The 15,810-nt window shown below is 39.1% G+C and overlaps 1 protein-coding gene across 1 annotated transcript in view; it reads right to left on the bottom strand.

Annotated features, from left to right (window-relative positions):
- LOC307001461 (nectin 1a) overlaps nucleotides 1–14,696 on the bottom strand; it is a 42,744-nt gene extending 28,048 nt beyond the window's left edge. Inside the window, exon 1 of the mRNA XM_079617964.1 lies at nucleotides 14,495–14,696. Coding sequence (XP_079474090.1) covers nucleotides 14,495–14,549 — 55 coding nt within the window. The 5' untranslated portion in view covers nucleotides 14,550–14,696. The remainder of the gene's footprint in view (nucleotides 1–14,494) is intronic.
- Between the last annotated feature and the right edge of the window lie 1,114 nt (nucleotides 14,697–15,810).

The raw sequence follows: 15,810 nt of genomic DNA, 5'->3' as shown, positions 1-15,810 counted from the left end.
TTCTTCTTGTAAGATTCCGGCAGTGTACGCAAAGCGTATTACTGCCCTCCACAGGTCAAAGTTTGTACTAAATTCTCACATACAATCCTGTGTCATGCAAGAATTGAAGAACTGCCTTGGAGATCAGTCTATGCTCGTCACTGTGTCCAAACAAAGATAAAACAGAAAAAGCCTTTACTCCAAGTCCTGACAGTTTAATAAATCATTTCTTTCTTTCTGCCCTATACCCTCTGCATTCCAAGAAAATATGCTCTACTGTCTCAGGACTCCCACATTCACACAAGCCAGAAACATGCTTTCCTACAATGCACAGATAATAATTTAACCCACATGCCCCAACCTCAATCTACACATTTTAACTGAGTCCCTGCGAAATAAAATGTTACATGAACATCTTTTCCTAACTTCAGGTTGAATAGAGAAGTAGTGTCTCCCCCTAATTTCCTTTTCCCACCCTCTCTGCCATTCTTTTATTAAACCCTCTTTAATTCTTTCTCTCAGTTCCACTCTCCCTAATAATACATGGACATCTACTTCTCTTCCTAAGCTCTCCTTTGCAATGCTATCCACCCGCTCATTCCCCCTCACCCCAGGGTGTCCAGGGACCCAGCAAAAACTGATGTTACAAGTAAAACTAATTCTAAAAAACACAATCAAAATGTCATTGACAATATCAGGGCGAGCTTTAGATTTTCCTACTTTTAAAATGTCTAAAGCAGCTGCAGAATCAGAGCAGATAATTACTTATCTAGGTTTTACTTCCTCAATCCACCATAGAGCCCACAAAATTGCCATTAATTCAGCAGTTAGAACCGAGCTTCCATTAGAGATACGCCGGCCAATTTCCAACCCTAGCTGCTCCACATACACCCCAAATCCAGCTCTCCCACTAACTGGATCTCTAGATCCATCTGTAAAAACAATCATTGTGCTCTCACTAATTGGATTAAGATATTCCTCTATTTTTGGTCCCACCTCCCACTTATTTTTTTCCCGAAGAAAAGCAAGCTCAATATTCAGTTCAGGCAGCACCCAATAGGGCATAGGTAACCAACTTGTGTGCTCTACAATACATCCCTGATCCATGCTCATCTTCCCTGCCCACTGATTTATTGTGACAAAAAAAATAGTGTATCTATTAGCTCCAGCAACCTCTTGCAACAGACACCTTGCTGGGAAGATATGATTACACCCACTAAGTTTTACCCAGTACTGTAACCCTAACTTAATACGTCTTAACCATAATGGCATTTCTCCCATTTCAATGAGCAGGGCAGGGACTGGGGAAGATCTGAAGGCCCCACAGCAAAGCCTCAAAGCCCTTGCCTGCACCACATCTAACCTAGCCAAAACAGTTCTGGAAGCAGATCCATACACAAAGCACCCATAATCAAGAGCAGATCTGATCATGGCCTGAAAAATTAGTAGCATCGTCTCCCTATTAGCCCCCCACTCACACCCAGCCAAACTTCTCATTACATTCAAAACTTTTTCACACTTCAGCACAATTTTACCTACATGCACAGCCCAAGTCATACGCTCTCTAAAACCAAACACCCAAAAATGTAAAAACCTTTACCTTCTCCAATGGAGACCCATACATATATAGCCCCAGATTAGGTAACTTTCTTTTAAAACCAAATATCACATATTTAGTCTTAGAAGCAGATATTTTGAAGCCCCATGTATTCCCCCATTCCTCTACAGATACTAACACTCTTTGAATCTGTTTTAAAATAAACTCTACATTACGCCCTCTTTTCCAAATGGCCCCGTCATCTGCAAATAAAGATAACCCGAATCCTCGCTCTATTTTACCAAAGATATCATTTATCATTATATTAAATAGAACTGGACTAATTACACTTCCCTGTGGGGTTCCATTCTCTATATCCACTGTCTTTGAACTAACACTACCAACCTTTACTTGAATTGTCCTTTTCATTAAAAAATCATTTATCCAATTAAACATTCGTCTCCCAAGTCAAATTTTTTTATCATCAATCCTTCCTTCCTTCCACAAAGAATCATACGCCTTCTCAATATCCAGAAATACAGTCACTACTATTTCCTTATTGCTAAATGCCCTTTTAATATCTTGATCCAAAACTGCAACTGACTCCATTGTAGACCTTCCATTTCTAAAACCATTCTGTACATCAACAAAGAGTCCTCTTGTTTCTAAAAAATATACTAATCTATTAGTTACCATCCTCTCCATAATCTTACAAATCACTGCTGTGAGCGCTATAGGACGGTATGAGCCAGGGTCAGATGCCTCTTTCCCTGATTTCAAGACCGGGACCACAACTGCATGTTTCCACTCCTTGGGCAAATAACCCTCTGCCCACACAGTATTAAACAAAGCTAAGATTTCTTCAAGTACAAAATCATCCAGATATTTAAATAACTCATAAGACAGCCTATCTCTCCCTGGGGTAGTATTTGCCCCAGACATAATTGCATCCTTCAGCTCTTTTAAAGAAAAAAAAACAGATTAATAGGATTTTCATTTTCTAAACTCCTCTCCAGCTTCCAATGATTAACTTCCATCAATTCAGCCCTCTTCCTACACCTCTCAACCCCCATTCTCTCTGATCTATGCACAGCTTGAAAACTCTCAACAAACATGTCTGCTTTTTCCTTATTGGAAACTGCTACCACCTCTCCCTTCTGTAACACTGGTATTGATCTTATTTTATATACCCCTGACATTCTATGTACCGCTGACCACAAATGCCTTACTGGAGTCTCAGGACCTAACGTACCACAAAACTTCCTCCAACTATTTATTTTTGCATCCTTTATAACTCATCTTGCTACTGCCCTTAGACGCTTGTACTCCATTGCATTCACCAACATTGGATACTTTCTTAATCTTCTATATGCTTTATTCCTACTCCTTACAGCTTCATCACATTCTTTATTCCACCAAGGAACCAGCATACGTGACCTAAATTCCTGCTTCACAGGAATAGACTTTGTGCACGTTAGCATATGCTACTTCCGGCTGCGAAACCGATAGGGGGTGTCTAGTTTCCAGTAGCCTGATGGACGACGTAGTAGAGGATGTATATTCCGCCAAGAAGGCTACAGTACCCCACGTTGTGTAATCCCCTTTCTCTGGTTGTGCAGTCATTACTGCAGGGGCTCAGTGCAGCTTTCACTGTGTCATTGGGAGAGCCCTATTCTCTTGGAGATAATCCTCAGAAAACCTGTAGTGGGAATTCTACTGTAGTGACATTGCAGCCTAAAGGATGCAGCGGGACATGCATATCTTCAAAGCAGGGAGAGTGCAACCCGGATAATCCAGGCTACGAGTAAGAGTTGAAAGATGTGTAAAAAGATGGGAAAATTAAAAAGAATAAGAGAGAAAAACGAGTGCTTTAGAAGAGAAAGTGTTTCGTCCAATCATTGATCACGCTGCATTGATTGACACTCCAACGAGCCAATGGTAGCAGCGCACTGAGACTGCGCCGGCGACACTGCCGCTGTCAGAGACATTGAGAGAAAGAGCAAGTCAGATGAAGCAGGATCTCCAGACACTCCGTATCAAAGGATATATGTTGAGAAAGAGAACTATAAATGCAATCAAACGATTACATGAGTGAAAGTGATAACGTTGAAGAGCTGACGACGAAGTGAGAAGACGACGAGACAGAGAATCGAGAATAAAAGCCGATGTAGATACACGGAGCACCAAAGCACCGCAGGCGCAGATAATCTTCCTATTGAATAAGATGTGACTTTTTTGCCTTGGTGAGTTGTTTTCTTATATTGACTTGACATTTCACAAGTTTTTTTTTTATGTTTTAGGTCCATTGCGAACGATTAAACTAACTTAACGCCGGTCCACTGATGTAAACAAGACGGCAACCGGAAACGAAGTACCCAATTTCCACCCTCAAGCCGGAAGTTAGCATTTTTCTCGTGCACAGAGTGAATAGCTCTCTCGAATTCTTCTTCTTCTTCTTCTTCTTCTTCTTCTTCTTCTTCTTCTTCTTCTTCTTCTTCTTCTTCTGTGAATTTTATTGGCAGCTTGCAATCTTTGTGCATTACCGCCATCTACTGGACTGAGGTGTGATCACATTGGGAAGTGCAAAACTACAAATAAAATGTAAAATAAATAAAATGTACATCCCAGAGGATCAGAGCCAAAGCGTCAGCTGGCGCTGCGTGTTCAGCTCCTCCAGCTTCAACCTCAGCTCTTCCTCCAAAAAAAAAAAAAGGGCTTAAAGTCTTCTTGCTATTTGTGTTTTTTTAAGAAACTCTATCACTGCTTTGGTTGTAGACTGTGTTCCAGGTAGACTTAACAGGTTGCTCAAAGAAACAGAGTCCTTAGTTACCCTCTTAATTATTTCTCTCTCTTCAGAGTACTGCCTACATGTCAGAAGTACATGCTTCACGGTTTCTGTTTCCGTACAATATGGGCACATTCCTGTCTCATGTTTCCCCATTAGATGTAGGCCGCTGTTCAATCCTGTATGTCCTAACCTTAGCCTGGTGAACCAGGTATCCTCCTGTCGTGAAAGTGAGCTTATCTTTTTAACTGTTACAGTCTGTTGAATACCATACAAATGCCTACCTTTTTCCCCCTAATCCCATTTATCTTGCCAGAGTTTATGAATACCATCTTTAATTTTTGTTTTCAATTCTGATTTACTGAGTGTAACCTGTGTTGTGGCAAAAATTCATCAAACAAACATCACTGCGTAAGGGAGACTCAGAGTCAAATTATAAAAATTAGAAGTATTTATTCTTGCAAGAATAGGAGCAGCCATAACACTAGTTTCGATTTGTCACTAGGGCCAACTCCTAAGCCCTCCTTCACCAAATGGCCTTCTGACATCTAGGTCAGAGGTCCTTGTTCGTCTGTTCTCTGGAGTGTCTCTCCCTTCTGCCTCCCCAGGTACATAAACAGAATCTTCTCTCACTACAAGTGAGAGACACACATGTGACATTCTGTTGAATCATCCATATTTTACTAAAGACAATGAATATCAGAAAATCACCACCACACCTGTACTTCTACTTGTTCTGCTTTAAGTGCTTCTTTTGCCAATTCGTCTACTTTCTCATTACCCTCAATACTTGTGTGCGCTGGTGAAAATGTATGTGAAATGTATTACTAGCTTCTGTTGAGTTATCCTGAAAATCATCTGATGAACTTCATCTAAAAGATCCTGTCTGCATGCAGATTTCCCAGTCTGGATGCTAGTTAGGGAAGACATAGAGTCCGAACATATAACAGATTTATATGGCTTCACTTCTTCTACCCACTGTAGTGCCAGTATGATGGCCATCATCTCTGCAGAGAAGATTGAGAGGTGATTTGAGGTTCTTTTTTGTATTGTAACATTATATTTGGGAATGTATACAGCCACCCCTGTTTTACCTGCTGGTTCTTTGGATGCATCTGTAAATATTTGAACTATATCATCATACACTACTTCTAGATACTGCTGTACACTTTGATACAATCCCATCTTGCTTATATTTTTAGCTTCTAGATTAACTACAGGGTAGCAAAAAAACCAAGGTGGAATTGTGCTCAAGTTAACAGGTTTGCTGCAAGGTATATTACTGATTCCCATGGAATCTGCCTCTTTATTACTATTCCATTCAAAACTACTGTTCACAATGCGACCATATTCCCAGCATTCTGCTAACACCAATTTTGTAGGATGTGTGATTTCATGCCCCTGTAAGTTAACCCAATATGCTAGAGAAAGTTTTAACCTCCTAAGATTTAAAGGCATCTCCCCTACTTCTACTTGCAGCGCTGGGATAGGTGATGTTCGGAAGGCTCCACTACATAGCCGGAGAGCTTTAGCCTGCACCCTGTCCAGTTCAGCTAATGTAGTTTTCGCTGCGGTTTTGTATACTGAACATCCATAGTCAAACACTGATCTGATTATTGCAATATAAATTATTTTCAAAGAAGATCCCGTCGCCCCCCAGCTATACCCTGAAAGACACTTCAAAAGATTGATTGCTTTCTTACACTTGTCCACCATTTTCTGAACATGATTTTTAAAAGTGAGTTTACTATCAAACCACACACCAAGATATCTTAAGTCATTGACCTGTTTGAGAGATTGTCCATATATCTTAAGATCTATTGTGGGTTTTACCCTTTTCTTAGGAAAACAGATGACTTGTGTTTTTTCCACAGAAAGGTGGAACCCCCATTCAAATGACCATCTTCCAACCTGACTAATTGCTATTTGCATCCTTTGCTGTAAATTGTCAATATTACGGCCCCACAATGCTCCATCATCTGCATATAATGCCCTGTTTATCCTTTGATTCACTCCATCGAACACATCATTAATCATTACATTATTAAACAATGTTGGACTGCATACACTACCTTGTGGGGTGCCATTTTCTATTGTGTATGTGCTTGACGACTCGGACCCTATCCTAACCTCTATGGTTCTACCATTTAAATGTCTTTGATCCAATTAAACATTTTCCCACCTATTTCCATTTTATTCAACTTAATTAAAAGTCCTTCTTTCCACAGCATGTCATACGCCTGCTCTATATCAAAAAAGGTTGCCAAAACAGATTATTTGTTAACTTGTGCTTTATGTATCTCATTCTCCAGGCAGACTACAGGATCCATAGTTGTTCCTCCATTACGGAAACCACTCTGATATGGTGTGATCAGTCCTCTGCTTTCTAATTTATACACTAACCTTTTAGTAATCATCCTCTCCATGAGTTTACATATGTTAGACGTTAAAGCTATTGGTCTGTAACTTTTGACATTTGTTTTATCCTTTCCTGGTTCCCCTATAGGGACTATTACTGAGTGTTTCCACCCATGTGGCAGCTTTCCTCGCTCCCAAATTTTGTTATATAAAACCAGTATCACATTTTTTGCCACATCAGATAGTTCTTCAATCATTTTATAGCATATCCCATCTCTCCCTGGTGAGGTATTTTTAACACCTATCAATGCTCTATTTAGTTCAAACAGTGTGAAATCTGCATCTAGTGAGCTCTCCCCCACCTCTTTCATCCCCAGCATCTCTTTATTTTCTTCAATGGTCCTCATTCTTATAGCTAACTCTTCACTGGAGAGGTTCTGCGAGCTATGTATCTTTACAAAGGATTTTGCAAGCATCTCGGCTTTTTCTCTACATGTTACTGCCTCAGTGCCATTATCTCTTAATACTGGTAGAGAAAATTCCCTTCTTATCCCACCCATCTTTCTGATCATTCCCCATATATCCTTAATTTTAATTCCCGATATTATTACAGAAATCTCTCCAATATTTCCTTTTGGCTTCTCTTATAATTCTTTTGGCCTTAGCCTGTGCTCTTTTATACTCCAATAAATTATCAAATGAATGATTAGATTTAACAATTTGAAAGGCTTTATTCCTGTTTTTAACAGCCTATCTACACTCATCAGACCACCATGGTACCATTTTCTTCTTCTTTGCTCCGGATGTTTTACCTATTGTTTCCTCTGTTGACGCATGTATGTTAATAATCATTTCGTTCAACTCCTCAATATCGTCACTCAGATTTGGCATGACTTCGGTTAATTTACTGCTTGTTTTATAATTATACAGCCCCCAATTAGTCTCTTTCATTCTCCATCTTGGAATCCAATTTTCTTCAAAACTAATATTTTGACTCCTTATCTTTATCCAGATAGGATAATGGTCACTGCCCATTGCATTATCACTGCTCACATCCCATATGCAAGTACCTGCTAGTTGTTGTGACACAAAAGTAAGATCAATTGCAGATTCTACACCATGAGCTACGTCATACCTAGTGCCTCTTCCATCATTTAAACACACTAACTGATTATCATCCATAAACTCCTCAATAATATACCCATCTCCATCTGTTCTAGCACTTCCCCACAGGGTATTATGCTCTGTGCTCGTTAAACTGCGCTTGTTAAAATTACAAATTATTTACTTTTAGCTTCTGACCAAGGCTGTATCTCAATACTAGTTTTACTCGATCTTAGTGCTGCGTTCGGCACTATAGATCATAAAATACTCTTAGATCAACATAAAAATGACACTGGTGTACAGGGACAGGCATATCAACAGGCATATCAACACTCCCGCTCATCAACGTGATCTGCCGCAGCTGAACCTAATCAAGCCTGCACAGAAGGAGAGGGAGAGAGAGAGACAACGAACTGCACAATAAACAAGTCACATGACAAAAATCAAAGAAATAATAAAATAAATAACACATTACGTCCAGGGACGTAACAGTAACCGATAGACAAGGATAATTGTCACAGATTGATTTCATGGCTGAATTCAAAGAACACAAATTTCAAAGCTAGTACAGCACAACTTAGAGTTTTGAATGTGTTGTAATTGCAACTATTGTATACTTTAGGTACACTTTCAATATCTTGCATTTAAAGACTGATATTATACAGAGATCATACTATAATCACATTATACTATTATATATTATAGTTTTAATGTCTATACATTAAAACACATGTTAGGCTTAATATTAAGAAATGTACACGGTGCAGTAAAAAAACACTCCAAATAAAATTTTATTATAATAAGTCTCAAGTGATTTGTCAGTAAATATGTTAATGGATTTTAGTTTACTGTTGTATAATATCAAGGAAATGCGATTACCCTGCCTATTGTAGACTTCTTCTTTTATTACACATGTTTAGCCAATGTAGCCTACTGAATATAATGCATTGTGTACATTGTGTCTACTTAATTGAAATCATCAAACTTATTACATTTATTTACAGTTTAACAAAAATTACATTTTAGGGCCTTGAAAAGGATCTTGGAAACTTTGGGAAAGTTACAACTTGCGTCAATCAAGAAGATTAAAAACCTAACTTCGGTGGGAAACAACAGGAGTATAAAAGACTGATGAGTTGGTTGCCTCTTTAGATAAACTTTAATGTTTAGCTGAAGACAAGAAGCCCAGAGCTGAAGACAAGAAGCCCAGAGCTGAAGACAAGAAGCCCAGAGCTGAAGACAAGAAGCCCAGAGCTGAAGACAAGAAGCCCAGAGCTGAAGACAAGAAACCCAGAGCTGAAGACAAGAAGCCCAGAGCTGAAGACAAGAAGCCCAGAGCTGAAGATAAGAAGCCCAGAGCTGAAGACAAGAAGCCCAGAGCTGAAGACAAGAAGCCCAGAGCTGAAGACAAGAAGCCCAGAGCTGAAGACAAGAAGCCCAGAGCTGAAGACAAGAAGCCCAGAGCTGAAGACAAGAAGCCCAGAGCTGAAGATAAGAAGCCCAGAGCTGAAGATAAGAAACCCAGAGCTGAAGACAAGAAACCCAGAGCTGACTACACATTTGACTCAAAGCGTGATTATAGTTTTATTTGCCTTTTATATTTTTGTTTATTGTTAAAAAGAAAAGTAAACAATTAAAACCAACTTTAATTGATTACAAAAACTGCCTAAAGAGTTTTGATTTATAGAGTTTTTAAAGACTTTATACAATAACATACCACAGAGAAGTCCGACCGAATTTAAAATGCTTATAATTTAGGCCAGACTAGACTTACTTTACCCAACTTGAGAATAATAAAAAATAAGGTTAATGGTGTTAAGATCAAAGTACACTACATAAAACAATACGGATGAAATACGGAATCTTTCCTGACAGGAAGGAAGCAGCAGGTGAGAGTTAACTCCACACCCTTTCTGATGTGATTAACATAAGTACAGGTGCCCCTCAGGGCTGTGTAAGTGTAGGTAAATGTGGTGTGTATGTAAATTATGGTAAATTATGTGTAGGTAAATCATGTTATGTGTTATGTATATTGTGTTGCATCTGTTATCTCGAATGCCCAAGATGAATTTCTCCGTCAGGAGACAATAAAGGCTAATCTAATCTAATCTAATCTAATCTAATCTAATCTAATCTAATCTAAATAAATGTTTATTAAAAGATTCACTATGGGACAGATGCTGTAAGGGCATAATTTCCAAAGACAACTTTTGCCACAGTGCAAATGTAACAATGAACAATTTGTAAATACAATAAATTTGTAAAATATTTAAGTTCTACTTCAGTAAATTATTTCCTCTGTTGACCTGTTATGACTAAATGTACAATACAGTGAACTTGAGCTTTACTTGTTGAGTATAATAATGGTAGATACAAGTTTTCAGGAACTGGGGGGATCTCCTCAACCACCACCAATGTGCAGCATCCACTTGGATGAAGCGACGGCAGCCATATTGCACCAGAACACCCACCACACACCAGCTTACTGGTGGAGAGGAGACAGTGATGAAGCCAATCAGTATATATGGGGATGATTAGGAGGCCATGATGGACAGAGGCCACTGGGCATATTTTGGCCAATATTTTGGGATTGTTAATGACCACAGAGAGTCAGGACCTCGGTTTAACGTCTCATCTGAAGGACGGCGCTCTTTGGCAGTATAGTGTCCCTGTTACTATACTGGGGCGTTAGGACCCACACAGACCACAGAGTGAGCATCTGTTGGCCTCACTAATACCACTACCAGCAGCAACCTGGATTTCCCAGGAGTCTCCCATCCAGGTACTAACCAGGCTCAGCCCTGCTTAGCTTCAGTGGGAAACCAGTCTTGGGCTACAGGGTGATATGGCTGCTGGTTCACATATGATGAACAGAAACAGCCGACCATCTGGGCGTTAAGGTGAATAACAGAAATCCTCTTGTAGAAAACACAGAGCAGAGCAGCAGAAAAGCCCAGGCTCTGGCGGCGACAAGCCTCAGGTCTCTCAGAAAGGAAAAGGTAGGCAGCAGGTGGAGCTCGGGCGCTGGCCGGCCTTCAGCAGCAGGTAAACTGGTATAGAGTGCATACACCGAGCATACACCGAGTTTTACCAGTACAGACCAGATCCCGATAAAACTCAGACAGGACAGGAACATGAAGGGACTAGAGAGAGAGCTCCTTGCAAGGTGAATCATGTAATAATAATAATAATAATCATGCCAGTGCCTTAGGTTGCCAAACCCTGGAATGTAGATCATGGTAACAGAGCAGCACACACACACGCACGCGCACATGTTGTGTTTTCCTCTTTTATGGGGACTTTCCATAGACAGAATTATTTTTAGACTGGACAGACTATTATCCCCTAAACCTACCCATCACAGAAAACCCTCTACATTTTTACATTTTCAAAAAACATATTTTAGTCTGACTTATAATCTGTTTTACTCATGGGACCAAAAAATTCCCCACACGGACAGGGATTTTGCATTTTGCTAAATATTTTGCATTTTGCTAAATATTTTGCATATTGCAATATGTGTTGACATATTGTCCTCATAACGGGTGCACACACACACACACACACACACACGCACGCACGCACACACACACGTTTTCTTCCAGTCACATGCTCATGGTTGCATGCTTATGGTTGAATGACCTTTGTACAATAAGTTAGACAGAAACAAGGTTTACAGTTAACGTTTAAAGCAAAATCATGTGAATCTCACTCACTAGCCTACATGTGCAAAAGCACACAGAGCAGGATGAGTGCATAATGCATTGGTAAAGGAAATGGAAACCACAAGTAACAAGAGCTCAATGACAGAATGACAGAAATAAGTGTTTAGTTGTGTGATTGTGATGGTGACTGTGAGGATTAGACTGGATTAAATAATAATAATAATGTGAGACCATATGGTCACATGACATTAAAAGTGTACAGTTGCCAACTTGCCAAGACAAGGTACAGGGGGTGGATCAATCTTACGCACTCTCCCCATTTACACTTCGATGTCAGTGTTATGAGACACTGATATTTATCAGGAAAAAAAATATATTACAGGTTTTTACGATTGCTATGACAGATTTTTCAATACTTTTACATTTTTTCCAAAACTCTTCAAGGGATACTTCACTTTAAAATGAAAATTCTGTCATCCTATGCTCACCCTCAAGTTGTTTCAAACCTGTATGAATTTCTTTCTTCTGCTGAACACAAAGGAAGATATTTTGAAGAATGTCAGTAACAAAACAGTTAACTGGTCCCATTGACTTCCATACTATTTTTTTTATTTTTTTTGTTAAAAGCTGAATGAAGAACAGGAACTTGCTTTTGTCAACATGGAGATTGCTGACAATGAAATAAAACTGAAGGACATTCAGTCCAGAGTTGTAGAGGACAACCTTGTCTTTAGGAACATTGCAGCAATCAGCACAACATCCATTTCTCGGACTCTAGCTAAGTCCAAATGAAACAATTATACAAAGTTCCATTTGAAAGGAAAGGTGAGCGCATCAAAGAACTCCATCACCAATATGTCCAGGTAAGGTTATGCAATACAGTCATTACTGTACATTATGTGTTTTGCAGTAAACTACTCTATAAACTTGGAGTACATTAGGACATAGTAGTTACAGCAAAGCATTTACATACACTGTGTCTGATTACTTTCAGAGAGTAATGGAGTTGGAGGCCAATCAAGTCCCACATGTAATGATCTACGTTGATGAGGCTGGCTTTAACTTGGCAAAAAGGCGTCACCGCGGAAGAAACTTAATTGGCAAAAGGGCCACAGTTACTGTGCCGGGCCAATCTCCAACGATGGTGCACTCCCAACCCGATCTCACGACAATTCGTACGAATTTTACGAGGTGGCTAATTCGTACCAATTCATACGACCTCACTCGTACGAATTTGTACGTTTTTTGCTAAATCGTACATATTTTACGATTTGCCAAAATCGTATGAATTCATACGAATGACCTACCCCTGACCCCGCCCCTAAACCCAACCGTCACGTGGGTTTAGACAAATCGTACAAATTCGTACGAGTGAGGTCGTACAAATTCGTACGAATTAGCCACCTTTTAATCACTCGTACAAATTCGTACGAATTGGTCGTGAGATAGCGTTGGCACTCCTGCATAAGAGATTAGCCCCTACAACACCAACCGCCTTCTCCTGTTTTTAGAAGACCTGCACGAAAGACTTGTGCCAGAGGTAGAAAGGGGACAGGTAAGAGACCACTTGCCAATATGCATGATCACATGGGACAATGTGATCTTGTGAAATTGAATGTGAATTTTCCTTGCTCCCCTTTCCTCAACTCCATTGAGGAGTTTTTCTCATCCTGGAGATGGAAGGTTTTTGACCATCATCCACAGGACCAAATGTCCCTCCTGGATGCAATGGATGCTGCATGCCAAGACATCACAGCTGGACACTGCCAGGGGTGGATAAGGCATGCCAAAAGATTCTTCCCACGATGCCTTGCCAGAGAAGATATCAGGTGTGATGTGGATGAGAACATGTGGTCAAATGCAGAAGACCGGGCAGATTAGAAGATGACTGAGAATAATATAAGGGCATACCTGACACATATAAAATAATGCAGTTTCTGTAATTCCATCGGATGTTAGTGTTTTTATGACATTGTGCTATGAGTTTACCATGTGTGATTTTGAGCATGAAATTAACTGTTTTGCTAATTGTGTGTTGTAGGTGTGTTGGTGTGTTGGTGCATTGGTGCGTTAAGAGTGTAGGAAATTTGTTAAAAGTATTGAAAAAATTGTCATAGCGATTGTAAAAATTTTAAAATCAAAAATGTTGAAAGAAATGCATATAGTTAACTAAACACCTCTGCACCATGAATATCTTACTATTTATTGATACTGGGATGCAGCAACACTTTAATTTCCCTGTCATGCAGGAGGCTAAAGAACAACCACTTATTTGTGTCTGTTATTGTGTTTTGCTGTGTATACATATGCAACTTTATAATTGTAAGTTTAAGCATTCATGTAGCCTAATTAAATCACTAAAAATGCATGGTCTGTATGTCTACATTTGATGAAGCAATATAGCTCTGTTTTAGCATATAATAAACATGTCACAACTAAAACACAACTGGGACAGGATGAAGGTAGATATAATGTTTCCTCAATTACAGTAAAATAAGAATTTTACTGGTCCCAATTATAAGATGACTGAATTTTACACTATAGGCTACATAGAGTCATATATTAGTTTACTGCATGCATGGTGATACTGAATCGTGAAAAGACAAACATTTTCATCATACAAATAGGCTACTTTTCATATAGGCTATATCAATATTTTTTAAGTAACATTCAATATTTTGTTTAAAATGTCATATGCTTTCTTATCACATTAATTTTGAAACAAATTTTCAAAATGCCCTTTTTTCCGATTCCCTAAACTTCGTGTAAAACGCGGACAGTGCTTCCACCGCACCTGAATAAGCTCTCTATAACTGCAACTTCACCTTTCAAAAAGAAAACTAAATGACATCAGTGCAAATATGCCTATATATAGCCTATAGGGATAGGCTATAAGGAGCCTAAGGATGCACGCGCTTCCTTATCAGTTTACATTCTATTCAAAGTGTCAGTATTTTGTTAATCTGTCATCACTTGTCCACTTTGCCAATATTTAGTCACGATAAAAGTGTCTGCATTTCTATATTAGCCTATTGCAAATTAGACATTAAACATATAATCTCTTACCTGTCTTACTGGTGAGAAAAAAATAAGAAAAAATAACAGTCGTAAAGAAAAACATGTCTTATGGCACCTCATCCGCGTTTACTGAGAAAGTGTCACTTTACATAATCATATATTGTCTCGGTAAACTTCACTCCGGTAAATTAAACATTAACAATTCCTTATCGTGGATGCAATCAACACACTGGGCCGGCGCGTAACTATTGTCGAACAGGCAGCTGGCTAAAGCGGCAGCACAGTTTGAGAGAGAGAGAGAGAGAGAGAGAGAGAGAGAGAGAGAGAGAGAGAGAGAGAGAGAGAGAGAGAGAGAGAGAGAGAGAGAGAGAGAGAGAGAGATTCTTCCTTCTTCTTTGCCATAAGAGGAAGCTACTAAATTAAGTAGGCCTAACTAAAGTTTGACCTCATATGACAGATTTGGCCACACACACTAGAGTGCGAATCGGTCCGGGCCCGGCCAGACAGGCATAATATTTATGTCCGAGACCGACAGTTAAAATCCCATTTTTTTATCATAGGCTACTAATGACACATGTATGTTTGTTTGTGTGGAAAGCCCGCTTTTATTAAGCAACTGTAGGGCATTCGGAAATGTCAACAGGATGAGCACTGAGCAATAAGCGCACGTGCATGGACGTGTTTCATTACCACGGCGGTAACACTTTAGAATAATGGTCCGTAGTTAACAAGTAGCTATCCAGGAAGTAATAGGTAGAACTGCATTAACACCGAACTTAATACTATTAACTAATATGGAAGCAATATTAACTAAGCAGTAAGTAATAGCTAATTTAGTACAAAGGTAGTTCCTTGGTAGGTATTTGATTATTACTAAAGAAATATATCCTCATTGAGAACTACTTGTGAACTAAGAAAGAATAACCAATTAATTACTAATCACAAAAGTAACATGTCTAAAAAGTGAACAATTGTGTGTGTTTTTTTACTTTTAACATGGTCATAACATTTCAGAAGCTTGTGCCTCTAATTGGTTCTTTGTGGAAACCAGTTTATGAATATTATACCCCCCCCCAAATACATTAGCTACAGGTTGAGATTGTGACTACTACCCTTACCGATTAACGTATGTTCTCTGTTTAATTCAAACTTAAACATGATAACTAATAATGATAATTTGTTTAAAATTTTAAATAATTAAGTGAAGCTGACACTCTCATGATTGGATTAGTTCACTATTATGAGCTCTATTGAGTGTCAGTTCAATATGTCTCAGACTCCAAAGACCTACCTTTATGTTACAGTAGCCGCCTGAGGAGGACTTCTCTTTAGGATATGAATTAGGGGTGTAACGGTACATGTAT

Source organism: Phoxinus phoxinus (assembly GCF_949152265.1).
Source record: "Phoxinus phoxinus genome assembly, chromosome: 7".
Taxonomy (NCBI): Eukaryota; Metazoa; Chordata; class Actinopteri; order Cypriniformes; family Leuciscidae; genus Phoxinus; species Phoxinus phoxinus.
This window is presented reverse-complemented; position numbering and strand designations above follow the sequence as displayed.